We start from the raw sequence: 18,212 nt of genomic DNA on the forward strand, positions 1-18,212 counted from the left end.
CCTCTACAAGCAGAAAAATAAACAGTGCGAAAGCAGGGTAAAATGGGTCCCAGCAGGAAGGAACAAAACTGTTTGTGATTAAGCAAAGATGTTAGGTCACCCTGTCAGTAAGTATGCCTCCTGTTTCTCCTATGTACAGTTCGTGGCACCTCTTACAAGACATAATGTATGTCTCCTCTGGAGCAAACCAGGGCTATAAGAGAGTGAACTGTATAGTGTGGAAGTTATAAACTATCACATGATGGTGAACTATCCACTGGAGGTGACCTATCACACGAGGCTGAATCACTGTGTAAACATAGACTATCATGTAAGGGTGAATTATCCAATGAAGTTGAGCTATCAAATGAGGGTGAATTACTGTGTGAACATTGGCTATCATCTGAGGGTGATTATCCAATGGAGGTGCGCTATCAAATGAGGGTGAATTACTGTGTGAGCATGGACTATCTTCTGAGGGTGAATTAGCCAATGGAGGTGAGCTATCACATGAGGGTGAATTACTTTGTGAGTCTGAACTACAGACTGAACTATCGTAAGAGGGGAAGCTATCAAATAAGGATGAATTACTGTGTGAACATGGACTATCGTCTGAGGGTGAATTATCCAATGGGAGTGAGTTATCAAATAAGGGTGAGTTACTGTGTGAACATGGACTATCATATGAGGATGAATTATCCAATGGAGGTGAGCTATTAAATTAGGGTGAACTGTACTAAAAGCGAATACAAATTGATTACCATCTTGAACTGTGCCGAAATTCGAGCAAACTTTACACTGGTTGTACCTTAAGATAATCGGTGATAATGAGTGGGTGCCAAAGGAAGGGGTAAGAGATTGGATATGGGTAAATTCACCTGTTCTAAATCTTCCTTGATGGGTTCGAAGCCAGAATAAATACCAACATCAATAATTGCCATGTTTGTTGGTTCATTCTTCATATACCTATAAAATTGAAGGAAAAAAAATAAGATAATATTATGTTTGTATATGTTTCTGATCCTTCACAAAAAAAACTGACCTGTATAACATTGAACGTTAACATAACATACAGTACATATACCTTTCATGTATACTTTGAGCAGCTGGTTATGTTTGAAGTTTAGTTTCCCTCAACAATAATTTGATTCAAAGAAATTGTATCACAGTTTTTTGTGTGAATGTCACAAATATGCTGTAAAGCCTTTCAAAACATCGATTGCTGTTTGGATAGCAATAAACTAAACACTTAGCATAGACCTACTTCTCTTGGAAAATAAAAGGGGCTCTCCAGAGACTGTTACATAGGTCCTACTGCTCTGTCATAGCACATGTATCTAACCTAGGCTTCTTTGTAAGTGAATGGTGCTTTCCAGTCTTTCAACAGCGACAGTCACATAGGTCCTACTGCTCTGTCATAGCACATGCATCTAACCCAGGCTTCTTTGTAAATGAATGGGGCTTTCCAGTCTTTCAATCTGTCACATAGGTCCTACTGCTCTGTGATATCACATGTATCTAACCTAGGCTTCTTTGTAAATGAATAGGCTTTCCAGTCTTTCAACAGAGGTGACTGACTGTCACATATGTTCTACTGCACTGTCATAGCAAAGGTATCTAATTTACTGTTCGTAAATAAAAGCTTTGCAAATATCAACTTGAAAAGGCTTTCAGACTCTGGACCTCTACCCATCTAAAATGAACCTGAAAACTTAACAGAAAACAACAAAATTTATGCACATACACAGTGTGAAGTTCACCCAAGCTGTCACTTTTGCAGTCGTCAGTGTTAACAAGTTTTGTAAGCTTTCTCTTAGTTCACTTTCACTTCAACAAAAATGAAGTATTTATAGGCTAATTTCTAAGATGTGGCTACATTCAAACTTTATTGCCCAACTCATCATGCTTACAATATTTACATATTTCTGTTTACCTCAATTGATCATCATGAGTCCTTTTAGACATACATATGCCATCACCGCCGCATAGATTCCTTATGCATTGGCAATGAAAATAAACCAGCCGGTAGTCCTTCCCAGCAGTTACTTGTTTTTAAGTACATTACATATGCAGCACAAGAGAAGTCTGAAAGCTAACCCTGTTAATTAGTTCATACTGCAATACCTAATGCCGACCTTTGTTTTTCATGTAACCAGAATGCAAAAATGCATTGTAGTTTCGATGATGTAACCAGCACTTTTCTTCATGAATTTGGCGTCATGTATAGTGAAGGTGTATATGTTTACAAGGGTTTCATTTGACCTCTGATGACTTCAAATGACTTCTGACCTCCACCAAAAACAATAGGCTTCTTTAACTCAATGTGGTACACACTAGATAAGAGGTCGGCCCAAGCTTCTAGTATTGAGATATTGTGTTTACAAGGTTTTCACAATTTGACCCCTGGTGACCCAAAATGACCTTTGACCCAACCAAAAACAATAGGGTTTTTGTACTTAATATGGTACTTCTACGAACTAAATATGAGGTCCTCCCAAGCTTTACTCCTTGAGATATCGTGTTAACAAGGTACAAATAAAGTGTACTACTGTCCAATATTCCCTTCTTGGGAACCTTTATATAAAAGTTTTTTACAATTTTAACCTCGGCTGACAACCTACTCGACTTAAAACAATAGGTTTCCAGAACTCAATATGAGGCATTCATATACAATGCCTTAAATCATTCAAGAGTTATATAGACAAACATGCACACGTACATGGTCATAATTGCAAAAGGTGATGATTTCATCTAAACCATAAATCAACAATAACTTCTGTTATTGTCTGATTGCAGACATTAAAGTAGAAACCCAATTCATGTGCATGCACATATTAATGCTAGCACCAGTTCTGCTTTCTTAGGTTACAGCATAAATCTATCAAAATAACTCACGCAACCACCACTCTCACATTCAGCATCAAGGCATCTCTGCCCTTATCACGCTGGGCTTGTCTCCTTAAACGCCCCACCGTGGACCATATGTTTTGCAGGTCACAGCAGGTACAGTGTTGTGCATTAGGAGGCTCCTCTGGGGGATCTTCTTCGTCTTTAGCTAACGCTTCCCTGGCATTTATGTCGATGGTGAAGGCACATGGCCTCTCACTGACATCTTCAGATATAGTATTATAGGTCACTTTCACCTGTTAGATCAAGGTAGACTTTTGAACTTATCGACAAACAACAAACCATGGAAATTTAACTCTAATACCATATGAACCTGAACCTCACAATTGCAATTGGTTCCACATCAACCTTTCATATATAAATTCTGAATCAGTGCCTCAAGATGCTGGTGAAACTGACTAGGGTTAAGATTGCTGTGATATTTACTTGGGTATTCTTTTTTAAATTTAATATAGAGCTACATACTCTCTTCATTATCTGACATACTTCATACTTTTCAGGTTTCAATCAGCCTATCAAGGGCATGGAAACATCCATATAAGGGTCCAAGTGAGCCACTAGTACTTCATGAACGCATACCTATCAGGGTTAAAGTAATCCACTAAGTCTCCATGAAAGCCTACCTATCAGAGTTAAGTAATTCACTAGTACTTCTTGGAAGCATACCTGTTAGGGTTAAAATAATCCACTAGGACTTCGTGCAAGCATACCTATAAGGGTTACGCAATCCACTAGAAATTCATGAAGCATAATTATCATCATCATCGGTTCGACCTCAGTCGACCGTTATCATCATGAGGGGTTAGAGAAGTTGGTCGGACAATAACATGGCATGGAAATTTCCAATAATTTCTGACTTCCATAAGGGTTGCTAGCTCACACGTACTTTCAGCCCCACTGTCCTCTAGTAGGAATTGCAGGAAGGCTTTATGTTTGCAACAGGGGTACCATGGTTTGGTTCATGAACTTGTTGGCTGCTTCTTCTGGGTGTCAGTGGTAGTGACCAGCTGCTCTAAGTCTTCGTTCTCTGAGTTTCATGGACACCTTTGGAAGATCGCTATAAAGCAGTTTGTTGGGTATCTTCTGTTTCCAACTAATGTAAAGGGAAACCCTCAGTGATCTTGTGTAACAACCGTTTATATTTCTTTCCAGTTGTTTGGTAATAATCCATGTTTCAGAACCATACAGGAGTACTGGCTCAACTAGAGTCAGAAAAACATTGACTTTTGTTTCTCTAGGGAGTCCTGACTTCCAGATCTTACTTAGCTTGTTGACAGCTTGCCATGTTTGGCACTTGCGTACATGAATGTCCTCCTTGGCGGTTGCTATGCAAGCTCCCAGGTATTTGAAGTCGTTTACTGGCTGAAGTGTGATGTTGTTTATGGTTTTGAGTGAAACATGGGTTGGTTGGTTAAAGCTCATGTAATTTGTTTTCTTGGAATTGATTTTAAGTCCAAACTTCTCAGCTTCTATTTCTAGTGCAAGAAGAAGTTCTTGGGCCTGTTCAGTAGTATCTCATAGTAGTTCCAGGTAATCAGCAAAGCCTAGATCTGTGATGGTCTGTTTTTCAAATCTCCTGGATTGCCGTGGTTTGATTGTGAATCCGAGTTCCTTGGTTTTATCAGGAGGGATGGCTTGACGGAAGCAATAATTTAGAAATATATATGATGAAGATGAATGGAGCGAGTGTATCTCCTTGAAGTAAAAAAAGGTAGGTATTGCAGGAAGATTGCGGGCCCGGAATCCTTCTAACATTCGGCGAATGTCCAGAATTTGTCCTACAATTCCTCTCTCTTTGCGAAATCCATTTTGGTTGACTCTCAAAAGTGTGTCGATGTGATCTCGAATGCGATTCAGTATCATTCTGTTGTATGTTTAGCTGATTATGCAGGTTAGACTGATGCCTCTGTAGTACTCAGGATAACTTAGGTTACCTGACTTAGGAATGGGGATTATGTTGGACATATTCTACTGTTCTGGGCGACAGTTACAACTGAAACTTTCATTACAGAAATGGAGAATGATGTCTTGGATATTGCAGTACTTGATTACTTCAGCAGGTATTCCCTCTTCACCACAGGCCTTGCCATTTTAAGTTGGTTGGCCACTTGAAGTTCATCCACATCGAATGGGTCTGTATCTATTGGTAGTTCGGCGTACACTTGTTGTATATCTTCATCTTCCATTGATACTGTGGGAAGGTTACCAAGTAGGTTTTTGAAAGTGGTATACCAGTTGTCAAGTTTTTCTTGTTGTGTTCTGCCTTTCACTTGTCCTTCATTCACCTTTCTTCTTCCATATACTTTGTTTATAGCTTTCCAGGACTATATCATATTTCCACCTTTACTCTCTACTTCAATTTCATGAATTTGTCTATCACAGGAAATCTTGATTAGCTGCTAGATATGCCTTGTCCAATTCTTCCTCAGCTTGTTTAGTGATTGTCTCGTTTCAGGAATGCTCAGGGAGGTGTTTCGTTCTGAAGCATCTTTAAGTTTTGTTCTTGCAACATCCACTCTTTTGTTTTCACTTGCGAACAGTTTCTTGTCTCGCTTCTTTATTGGTAGCAGCTTTGAGGCAGTTTCGTTGTTTGCTTCCACAAGACAGTTGTACTTATATGTTATGCTCTGATCTGAAGCAGCTTCCATTTGCAAGTGCTCAAATCTATTTCTAACTTCCAAGGTATAATGCCCTTGAACATCACTATCCTGTGCAAGTGCTTTCCAGTCATATCTAACTTTTCTGCTCTGTTTTGTATTTGCACGGAGTCGGAGCTTCACCGTTGCTACTACGACCCGGTGGTCAGACCCAATAGGTGATAGGCTGCTAAAGGCCTCGAGGCCCCCAGGGAACCTCTCCACTTACGACATATAAGAATGATCTCAATATGTGACTTAGTTCCAGTCCCAGGGTTGAGATGCTTCATCAGTTTTCCATGCATCTTTCTAAATAAAGCATTTCATATGATGAGATCCATTGCCTGTTTCAGGTCATTGAGCATCTGTCCATTGTAGTTTGTTTGCTGGTGATAACTACACTTTAGGCGACTACTAAGTCGGTTCCTAATCTTGCATTCATGTCTCCCAGAACTAGGACAAAATTGTGTGCAGGTATACTTTGGATTGTGTCTTCTAGATCTTGGTAGAATTTATTGACTTCTTCCTCTTGAGACTTCTTATCTTCTGAACTTCTACAAGGAAGGGTTGGACTGTACGCTACAATGATGGTAGTTGCTAAATTTTCATTCAAGTCTGCTTTTAGGATTCTTGGTTATACTTTCTCTATTTAAGCTAGAACATTTTTGGCATGCTTGCCTAATATAATTCCAACTACTTTGAATGAGGCTTGAACAGTATTTCTCTCAGCGGAAGCTGTTACCAAGTATATCCATGCGGTTGCCTTTCATATTGAATTTCTGCTGATTGGTTTTGTGTACTATGCGATGCTCTTGTATAGCGACTATGGCATAGTTGCAATGATTTTCCATCTCTGTAAGTTCCTCTCTTTGATATGAAGTGCGCAAGGTTCTAACATTGCAGGTAGCCACTTAGTGTGACTTTTGATTCTCAGCATAACTAGAAGTGTTAAGTAATCCGCCAGGACTTCATGAAAGCATAACTTTATGGGTTAAGTAATCCTCCAGGACTTTATGAAAGCATACCTTATGCAGTAATGTTTGTTAAAGTAATGCTAGGTACTGTCATATATGGTAAAGTATTGTATGATACAGTCATGTTTGATAGTCATATTTAATACAGTCATGTATGGTACATTAATGTACATGGTCCAGTCATGTATGGTACAGTCATGTTTAATACAGTCATGTATGGTACAGTCATGTACCATGTTATAGTCATGTTTGTTACATTCATGTTTATTAACGTCATGTATGGTACAGTCATGTTTGTTACAGTCTTGTTTATTACAGTCATATATATAAGCTGCAGTAATGTGGTATAGTCATGTATGGTAAATTCTTGTATAATACAGTCAGTTACAGGTGTGTATGGTACAGTCATGTTTTGTACATTCAGGTCTGGTACAGTCATGTATGGTAGTCATGTTTGTTACAGCCATATAAGCTGCAGTAATGTGGTAAAGTAATGTGGGTACAGTCAGGTTTTGTACAGTCGTTTGGTAACGTCATGCATGGTAAAGTCATGTTCTGTACAGTCATGTATGGTACAGTCAAGTATGACACAGTCATGTATGGTACAGTCATGTATGGTAAAGTCATGTATGGTACAGTCATGTGTCGTGCAGTCAGGTGTGGTAGTCAGGTTTGGTACAGTTATGTACAGTCAGGTTTGTTGCAGTCATGTTTGTTACAGTCATATGAGGTTTAGTTATGAGGTACAGTCATGTATATATGTTACAGTCATGCTTTATGTTTTATGCTTTATTTATACAATTATGTATGGTACAGTCATGTCTTATACAGTCACAAGCACAAGCAAAGGCATATCACACACATACACAGGCTGCCACCCTGGTATATGATCCTTAAGGGGTCTACAAGTAGAATATAGTAGAAATCAACTATATTATTTGGAGATACTTACATTGAGTTTACCTGTTCCTCTTCCTTCTGATCGTACCATCAGTGTGCCTTTCACTGGAGGCTAGAAGAAAAACATTTGGTAATGAAATTATAAAGTCAGAGTATTTCCTTGATGTTTCCATTTTCTGTTATTTAAAGTTATTCACTATGTTATTCCATATATGAAATTCTGGCCTATCAAGGGTCACTCCCAAGTCAGAATATCTTCCAGTAATTGATAATGCTGATACACAGCCATGTCAACACCCACCATTTGTCATTGATGAGACATGCACAAGGAATTATTGTGTAGTAAAACCCATTGATTATGTTAATGCTTAGTTATTGATAACTAAGCAACAGTTCTATGTTTGAACGCATTTTTAAGGTTATTATCGAAAGTTTGGAGACTGTATGGCTACATAAAGCCCCAAATAGAATGATACAGAATCAAGTTTGGTAAGTTTGCTTATTGAATACATTTCACATAACTTACTGTGGCATGCCTCTGGACCAAAGCATTTTCCCTTGTGAAGTGGAAGTCTTCTCTATAATCATCCCCTTGTTCAATGAAAACATGCATGTCTATTTCACCTGCATCAATCAGAACAGCATACTCAGAGAGGGCTTGCAGTGCTATAATTGTATCCTGCAACAAAGGAGCACAACATAGTTTTGTATTAAACCTTTGGAAGGTAAACATGAATTTACATATCAAAAGCCACATCTGAATTCCTCTCAGGCAGCACATTACTAAAGTGATATTACCTTTGTAAATTCACTGTAATTTCAAGCAAGAACACAGGAAAGCTGGAAGCGGCTGATAAGAAGGAACTTACTTGAAAGAAAATTATTGGCCTAGCTTAAATACCTTTTCATCTTTTTATTCAAATCATCTTTGCATATCTTTTGTACATCTAAGTAAAGTATTTACATCATTTACATAACTTAGATGACAAGCAAGAACCCAGGAATGAACGCATTAGTGAATAAAGGCAAGCAAGAACCTAATGCTGATATTAATTGCTTTTAATTTATATAAGAATATTGACTTTAAATAAGACTATACTGTGTACATTAGATGAAATTGTATTTTCCACTTGTAAAAAAAAAAAAAAATTGTGCAAACTTGTTGCAATTCTCTCTTCTTTAAAGTTTTTTTACCAAAAAAATTTTGGAAATCAGGAAAAGGAACACCAATTGGGAATATTTAATAACACATTTAACCTAGAAAGCTTGGAGAGTAGTTGGGCTTGAACAAATATCTCTTTGATGAGTAACACCCTACAGATCACATGACCAACAGTCCAAATTCAACCATGTAAAACGTGGTAAGGATAGTTAATTCTGAGATTAGACGACATTTCAAAAGGGCAAAACCATGAAGAGATTCTTGTAAGACTTGTAAGAAGTGCTATCCAAGAAAATGATAGTATCATCAGCATACTTTTATAACTCTATCTCGTTATCTAAGCTTAAATATATATATTTTGTTTGACCCGGTAACAATGCAGCTTTAATTGAACAAACAGAGTACAATGAAACTTATTTAAGAAAATGTTATGTTTTGTGCTAATGTCCTTTCCAATGTTTAAATGAAAGCATGATATCCTTTAACAAATGCAATCTTCTGTGAATCTTGCTGATCTTACACAAACATGTTCCCTTTGTATCCTTAAATGAACAAAAAGCAAGACATATTATAATCTACTATTATAGTCTACCTGGGTAGAGGCAAATCCACCTCCATAATTCTGTTGCTTGGACAACCACTTCACTATTGAATGGCTATATGCGACATCCCCAAGGGCTAACTGGGCCAAGAGAGCATAGCCAGTTGTCTCAACAGAGATAGCAGATGGACGCACTCTATACCAGTAAGGCTTTGAACTGTCAGATAAGCTGGATGCATCTGCTGTCCAATAGCGGAGACCATTTTCTGTAAAGAGCAATGAAAACACATGAAAGCAAGTACACAACGTAAAGAAAGAAACTTGACAGCGAACAAACTCCAATACTGTTACATTGTACAGACATAAGAAAAATTGAACTATCCAACACAAATTTGACAATGTACAAAATAAAGAAAGTTGACCATGAAACCCCCCAAAAATGTTGGCAAAGCACAGACAGAAAGAAAGTTATCACTGAACAAATGCAAATCAATTTGACAAAGCAAATTGCAAAGAAATTTTAATTGAATATAATATAATGGAATTTATTTGCTACATTCCATTATTCTACATTTTGAACAGAATAGGATAAATAAGTATGGTATCAAATACAGTAAACAGTATATATAGAGTATTGAAATAAAATATATGTGAGATGGAAGTAGAAGAACCAGAAATAAATGGATACTTTTCTGGTCTGGTCCCTTTGTAACAAAGAAAGTGCAAAGAACATCACCCATCCCACACCACCCGTCCCCTTACAAAGACCAACAAATTCAAATCTTATGAAAAGAGAAAGAAAGAAACATAAGAGAAAAAACATAAAAGAAAAAAAAAACAAATTGAAAAGTAAAGCCAAGAAATAGTTGACAATGTACATACATTATGAAAATGACAATATACAGACACAAAGGAATTTGAAATGGTACAAACAAAAATAAACTTGATGATGAAATACAAATAAAGTTGAAATGTATAGATAGACAGTTGTACAGTTGTACAGATTTGAAGATTGCTGGCATTGAAACACAAGAAAAGGTCACAATTACCAAAACTACAAAGATACAAAGAATGTTGACACAAACACTGAGAAAATTTGCAATTGAAAAGCCCAATGGTTTTATCCATAATTGAAGTCCCTGACAAGATGAACATAGTATTTTTTTCTGTAATGATTTATATAAAAACTGTGTTTGCAATAGCCTTACTACGGAATTTGCATATATCTTAGGTGCATTGTCGTGATATAAGTTAGGAAAGCCAATTAAGCTAACACTATCAATATTAGAACAGAAATGTCTTTTGTAATCCCGTGAGAACATATTCAGATTCTTGTCCTCTTTTCCTCTTTCATGCCAAGCTTTGCTTATTCAAGGGTCACAACCTCTACTACTCCCAACAAACACTAGTGTCACAGCTTCTATAACTCTCAACAAACACTAGAATCACAGCCACTACAACTCCAAACAAACACTAGTGCCACAGTCTCTAATACTCCAAACTAACACAAGTATCACAGCCTCTACTACTCTTAACAAACACTTATATCACAGCCTTTAATACTTTCAACAAAGGAAAGTGTTACAGCCTCTAATATTCCCAACGAACACTAGTGTCATAACCTTGTCCACTCCAAAAAATTATAGTGTCACAACCTCTACTGCTCTCAACAAACACTAAGATCACAGCAACTACAACCCCAAACAAACACCAGTGTAACAGCCTCTACTACTTCCAACAAACACTAGTGTCACAGTCTCTATCATCCCAACAAACACCAGTGTTACAGCATTTAATATTCCCAGCAAACAATTGTTTCATAACCTTTTTTACTCCCCCCCAAAAAATAGTGTCACAACCTCTTATACTACCAACTAACAAAAGTATCATAGCCTCTACTACTCCCGGCAAACACTTGTATTAAATCCTCTACTACTCACAAAAAACTAGTGTCACAGCCTCTACTACTCCTATCAAAGGAACTAGTGTCACAGCGTCTACTGCTCCCAACAAACACTTGTGTCACAGCCTCTCCTACTCTTAACAAACACTACTATCACAGCCTCTATAACTCTCAACAAACACTAGAATGACAGCCACTACAACTCCAAACAAACACTAGGGTCACAGTCTCTAATACTCCCAACTAACACAAGTATCACAGCCTCTACTACTCTTAACAAACACTAATATCACAGCCTCTAATACTTCCAACAAACAAAAGTGTTACAGCCTCTAATATTCCCAACGAACACTGATGTCGTAACCTTTTCCACTCCCAAAATGATAGTGTCACAACCTCTACTACTCTCAACAAACACTAGAATCACAGCAACTACAACCCCAAGCATACACTAGTGTCACAGCCTCTACTACTTCCAACAAACACTAGTGTCACAGTCTCTACTACTCCCAACAAACACTAGTGTCACAGCCTCTACCACCCCCAACAAACACCAGTGTTACAGCTTTTAATATTCCCAGCAAACACTTGTTTCATAAGCTTTTTTAATCCCAAAAAACAAAAGGGTCACAACCTCTTATACCCCCAACTAACAAAAGTAGCCTCTACTACCACAAACACTAGTTTTAAATCCTCTACTACTCACAAAAAAACTAGTGCCACAGTCTTAACTACTCCTGACAAAGGGAACTAGTGTCACAGCGTCTACTACTCCCAACAAACACTTGTGTCACAGCCTCTCATAATCCCAACAAACACTAGTGTCGCAGCCTCTAATACTCCCAACAAACACTAGTTTCACAGCCTCTACTTCTCCAAACAAACACTTGTTTCACAGCCTCTACTACTCCCAACAAACACTAGTATCACAGCCTCTACTACTCCCAACAAACACTAGTGTCACAGCCTCTCATTCTCCCAACAAACACTAGTGTCACAACCTCTCATTCTCCCAACAAACACTAGTGCCACAGCCTCTACTACTCCCAACAACCACTAGTGTCTACTACCCCCAACAAACACTAGATAATAGAGTTTTATTCTACCAAGAAACTGTTTCCTATAATCATTGCTATGCAGTTTATCTACCGCAAAGGTATGTTCAGGTATGTGCTACTGGTCCAGAAGCTATCAAGCAAAGAAAAACGATTGGATGTTGCAATGATGATCACACTTTACCTTCATCGTAAGTATCCATTGATTTCAAACGCAAGTTTGCACGGTGCCTTTCATCACTCTGAACCAATGCTAAGGCATATGTAACAATAGCAACAGCATATGGTCTGTTAAGGTTTCTCAGTTCACCTTCCAAAAATGCCTTAGCACGACTGGTGGAATTCGCAATTCTGTCCGTCTATTGAGTCAAAGGGCAGCAAGATCACAGGTTAATGTACAATATGGCACATGGATCTTATTACTTATAAGGTAATGCTCTCCTACATGGGAAGAATTTGCTGCTAATTGTTGTTGTTTTGTCGTCCTGGTCTTGTATTTTGTTTTCTTGTCTAAAATAAATTATAGATTAATTCTTTTATACAAGAATTATTCTCTTTTAGGGAGTGAGCACATTTTCAAGCTCAAAAGAGTGTTTTAGTTCATTCCCACTCCATTGGATATTTTTTTTCCATTCCTGATAAGAGTATTCCTGTTTGACTTTCGATGGAAGTTAATGTGTTGATTGTTCATTCATCGAAACCATGATTTGCATGGTTATAGTTTGTTACTAAATTGTCTTTCATGTAGATAATTATACAGGATCTTTTAAATGTTGCGGAAATATTTTCATGAAGTAATTGTTCAACAACAAATTTCTCCTGATACCATAATAAAAAAAAATAAAAAAAAACTTTTTGTATATGTGCAGGCCCTGTACAAAACACGAGCTATCAGCAGAATTTTTTATAATGTTTTGGAAACACAAAATAATCTATATCTAATGACATTGCCAAAAGAGGGAGGGGTGTGGGGAGTTCAATATTTAATTCCTATATAAAATGAAACACATTAAAACTAACTGCGGAATTAAAATACTTAAAGGTCTATGGACACATATGAACAACATTGTCCTAAATCACTCTAATAGGCGTTAGAAGTCATGAAAATAGCTGCAACTCCCATCCATCAAAATTGAGCAGTTTTCAAGTTGTCCCTTAATGCTAGTTTCAATTTTGAAAAAAACATCAGCTAGTTATGCACATTGATGATGTAAAGGGAGTGACTACCTAATTTTATATTCCTTCGTCCGTTTGTTTTCCCAACTTTTGTTTCAAGGACACTGGACACAAGATGCGATTTTTTGGAATATTGTATTGTTTTCTTTGAAAAAAAGGAACATCACATTATTCAAATGTTATATGTGGGCTTGTAATTAGGGGTAAGCCTAGTAAGGCTGATATGTCTGAGTTTCCCCGATTTATTAAACTTCAAATGTGTTCATCTTGGAAAGGCTTACCAAAACATTCTCAACATATTTTGAATGAGATTATCATACACAACAATGTACTGAATATGGGGCAAATTGGCTAGGTGTCCATATTACTTTAAAGCTGCAAATACTGGAATTATGTGTTAAAATGCACTGAAATCATAGACATGGCTTAAGGCAGAGGAGTAGGACACGTTGAATCTCACCAAAGTAACACATTCACATTCATGGATTGAAATCAAGACAAAGGCAGTAAGAGTAGCATCTCCCTGAACACCTCCCTGAAAGAGAAAACAAGCGTCACTAAGAAGAAACTTCAATAATGAGGATGAAACTGCAATATCACACTGTTAGACCACACATTCATGAAACATAAAACTAAATGTTAAAATCCTTCTTCTTTAAACTCTTTACCGTGCTTCAATTTACATTATGTATAAGTATTCAGCTATGTTTGTCAGAGCAACCTGAGTGTGAACATTTAAAAAGACAACTGAGGTCATTGTTATCTTATAAACTAAGACACCCAATTCTCGTATTTGGTACATAAACTACTGTGTATACTGATATATAGATCCACAGTGAGAACAGGAAGGTTTCAGAATATCTTATTATTTGTTCTGATTTTCCACAGCAGGTACTGTGAATTTGTTATCAGTGCTTTCATAGGTTTGGAAGCATCAAAATAAAGTGAATTTGAAAATAAAAGTGACCGGGAAGAAGTCTAAGATTACATACTGCTTGACCTCTTACCATGGCAACCCGGCTTAAACCAAATTTCTTTCCTAAATATAAATATTTGGCCTATATGTTACAACCTTTACTTTTGATGTCATGCTGGCAACCAGCATCTTACCTGCATATAGTGACATAGAACTTCTGAAGGTAGTTTATCTGTATTTCTTGTTTTTGATCTTTTGATTTTTTTTAACAAGTTTGGACCCTCCATCGTACATCATCCCTCTTCAAGGTTATCAAATGTTATGTAATCTTGGTACATTGCATCCAAATTGTTTGTTGTTTCTTAAATATTATGTATTTATTTGAAATTTGATAACACCAGCTTTCAATATAGGTTAAGTACAAGAAAGCAGACGGGAACCCCTTCCAACAGTTACTTGCCATGAAATACATCCCACATGCAGCACAGGAGTAGTTTGCAAGCTAACCCTGGCTGGAGTTCATACTGCAGATGGAGAACAGTTAAAAATCTTAGCAGAGTCAGTTCATAGAAGGTAACATATGGAATTTGTCAACAGATAAGATAAGCAGAACTTGTTTCTGACAGAAAACAAAAACAATGACAAATGGAAAAACTAAATATACAAATGGGGAGTCCAGAGATGACAGGTTAACCATTTCCTAAGGTCAAGAGGTGACAATATAAGCAATACCATTGTAGCAGCTCAACCGTCATACCTAGTACCCAGAGAAGTTTAGTTTAGTCTTGTACAGCATAATCCCTTGGAAAACATACTTGTGAAAGTAGCTGAGTCTAAACTCTATCGGCATGATTTCATGGACTCAAAGGGTAAGCTTAATGAAAAACTGATCAAAGTCCTAAGACAGCCATAAGTTGGAAAGCTCCCACTTCACAAAATGTGAATTACATATTTTGGTATGTACCTATGCTGACCTTTGACCTCCACCTACAACAGCAAGATGGTTTACTACATATGGAGAAGTCAAATCAGCATTCGTTTAACCTCTTCATTGCGACCTGACCGTTAGAAATGTTATAGTGTTTGACTTCTGCAAACCTTATATGAGCCTTTCATCTTTATCAAAAGTAGATAACTTTACTTATCATTTGCAAATCTACCATGCAGACCCAAAAGGACATTTGAACTCCTCCCAAAACAACATGGTTCTTTATAAAAAAAAAATGCTCTATATGAGCAATGTGATGTAACCTCTTACAAGGTTTGTGTTTATAAGGCTTTACATAGTGTGGGCTTCGATGACCCCAAATGAACTTTGACATCCCAAAGAACAATAAGTTACTTGTACTCATTATATGGAAGGCACATGCTCAATATAAAAACCAATAAGTTTCCTATCTGGTAATATCATGCTTACAAGGATTTCAAGTTTTGACCCATTGGATGGGCAACCTACGGCCTGCGGGTAGCATGTGGCACGCCAGTGATATTTTTGCAGCCCGTGAGATGTCTCAAGAAAAGGAACACAAATCAATCTATTTGACATCAGCACAGAAAACGAGCTAGCTGCCTTGAATTTATCGTCACCAATGATGCTGTCAGGTAGGCTCATTATCCCCATTAATTATCAACTGTATTGACATTATGTTTTTGTGAATACAGATTAAGTACACATACCTATTGCTTGGAGGTCCTCGGAATGAAAGATTTGAATCATCAGCAGGTCGTTGGTTAGGTGCAATGCAGTCAATTTTTCACTCCTTATATCTGGCCCATTCATTGGTTGTCCACCCCTGCCTTAAATGAACTCTGACCTACACCAAATTGTGCAAACACAGTGCACTACATAAGGCTTTCCCACAATGTTTATATGAGCTCCTTTGAGCCGGAGATACCAGCATTTTTAATAATTCACACTTTGCCCTCTGCTGACCCAAATGCCCTTTGACCTTCAGTCAAACAATAGGGTTTTCGTAAACATAGGAAAGCCACGTGCAAAATGTAAGAGCTATTTAAGTCCCAATCTGGGGCTACAGTGTTTTGATATATTCACATTTTGCCCTCTACCGGCTTCAAGAGCCTTTGACAAACACTCAAGACATTGTTATTTTTTTTTATTAAAGATGGGGAAGCCACATCCATAATATGAGAACTGCAGGTATATTGTGTTCACATGTTAGGGTGTAGCCAACATACACATGCGATCCCAAGCACACGCATACGATATTGACTGCACTGCTTACTTGCCTGCCTGTGGCATGTTACCAACTAGAAAACCATGTGGTTCTGATGCCCACACATATTCATACTGTGGTAAGCCATTTCTGTTAATATTCATGAAAAAACAAAAATCTGTAATTGCCACCGCACAACCATACCTTTTTTCACCTTAAACACTTGTCACAGTATTCTTCAGCTACATACACACAATACATGTGCCGTTTTAGGTGCCATTTTGGTTTTATGTTGTTGTAGCGGAAGTGTCGAATTTTACACTATAAAAAGTCATAAATGGTTATCAACAACAGTTAACATAATGACAGTATTTTGCATGATGTATGGTGTTAGGATGTATTACTACACTATGCTTTAGATACATATCCTATCTTAGCTAAGATTATGCCCTTTAATGTTTTTCCCATTAACTCAACTATAAAGTAGTGTTGCTGAGACAAGGACTTACAGAACCGAAATGGCGGCAAGTTCTTTTGCAATGTAAATCAGTTTTTCATATCATATAAATGCAAACTTTTCTCATATCTATTGTTACGAGGGCCCATTGTAGCCTAACGCTAGTTACTGCTAGTGAGGAACCTAATGTTATTATATAGAAAGTATCTGAAATGGCCTACGTGACAATCAATACTTGAGAAATTAGGTCGGGTTAACGTCAGGATGTTACTTATGTAATGAGCAATACACGATTGTTCTGGTATATTCCTTATAATGACGCGCTGGTCTCGGGTTAGCGTCGGTTTACGTGAAGTCCCGTCCCGTTGCGCTGTGCACACATCTTCGTGGATTCTCTGGAATGTTCGCAAGATATGCAAAGGACTTCCAAGAATAGAGAAACTGGGTCAAGTGTATCTAGAAAGATCTAGATGATTCTTGACATGGCGAATCGTATAAAAAACCCGCCCAGATCGGAGAGTTTCTCAGTTTCTGAACGAATACAAGCGACGACACATATTATACCATTCTACTATATATCGTCAGTGCTCAACTGCCAGTAATTTCTGAGGGATTGAGATATCGATACCAAGATTGATTCTACACTTCCATTCAGAAGTTGGAAGAGGACTTTGCTGTGAAAGTACAGTTTTCCAGTCTTTATTTCGGAGAAGGTGAAGAATTTCTGTCTCCGTTGAGGAAGTCCGTTACGCCAAGAGTTGGTGGCTATAAAGCTGATTTTGGACTGACTCTGGTAATATTTAGTCGGCGAGAAGTTCGACTTGAGCTTCACTCGATTGTGGCTGGAAGTCCGTCTTCTATTTTGGAGCATTGCCGGAAAGAAGGTGACTGTTGTTTCTGGGATCGCGAGAAACTTCGTCGAGGACCAGTGAATTTCGCGGTACAACGGACCGAGAATCGTCGTCATCAAGGTCGTGGCCGCTGAGGGATATCGCCGTTGGAAGAGACCAGCGTGTTTTAAAGTGTATCCTATCTTGTTAAGTTTGTGAGTGATTTTCTATATATTTGTAATTACCACTTGTTGTTGTCGGTTCAAACTGCATTGTTCAATATAGTTTACGTTCTCATTCAAATTTTCTAGACTCGTCAATTTGTCTGTGTTCCTTACGGAAACGAACCCAGGCTTATGTCTCGTTAAAAATTAATTATCGAGACCTCTCGCATTCCAACGTAACACTATTAACAAAATTATAATAACACAACTTTGACAGAGGATATACAATATTTAAGCATCTTTTAAATCATCAAAACTTGACTCTGCATGGCAAGAGCGCCTTTACTTAAGTTTTGTTTACTGCAAAACAAAAACACCATTACCTCAAGCTTAAAATTGCAATTTTATTTAAGATGGGGGCACTGGCTCAAACTTTAC

General features: G+C 37.6%; 1 protein-coding gene across 1 annotated transcript in view; it reads right to left on the minus strand.

Moving 5' to 3' along the window:
- Positions 1–18,212, minus strand: part of LOC139979706 (complement C3-like) — a 103,132-nt gene that overhangs the window by 20,774 nt on the left and 64,146 nt on the right. Inside the window, exons 26-32 of the mRNA XM_071990754.1 lie at positions 13,694–13,768; positions 12,242–12,416; positions 9,151–9,365; positions 7,923–8,075; positions 7,449–7,508; positions 2,875–3,122; positions 858–945 (exon numbers count right to left, since the gene is read on the minus strand). Of these exons, the coding sequence (XP_071846855.1) occupies positions 858–945; positions 2,875–3,122; positions 7,449–7,508; positions 7,923–8,075; positions 9,151–9,365; positions 12,242–12,416; positions 13,694–13,768 (1,014 nt within the window). The remainder of the gene's footprint in view (positions 1–857; positions 946–2,874; positions 3,123–7,448; positions 7,509–7,922; positions 8,076–9,150; positions 9,366–12,241; positions 12,417–13,693; positions 13,769–18,212) is intronic.

This window comes from Apostichopus japonicus, chromosome 14, assembly GCF_037975245.1.
Source record: "Apostichopus japonicus isolate 1M-3 chromosome 14, ASM3797524v1, whole genome shotgun sequence".
Lineage (NCBI taxonomy): Eukaryota > Metazoa > Echinodermata > Holothuroidea > Aspidochirotida > Stichopodidae > Apostichopus > Apostichopus japonicus.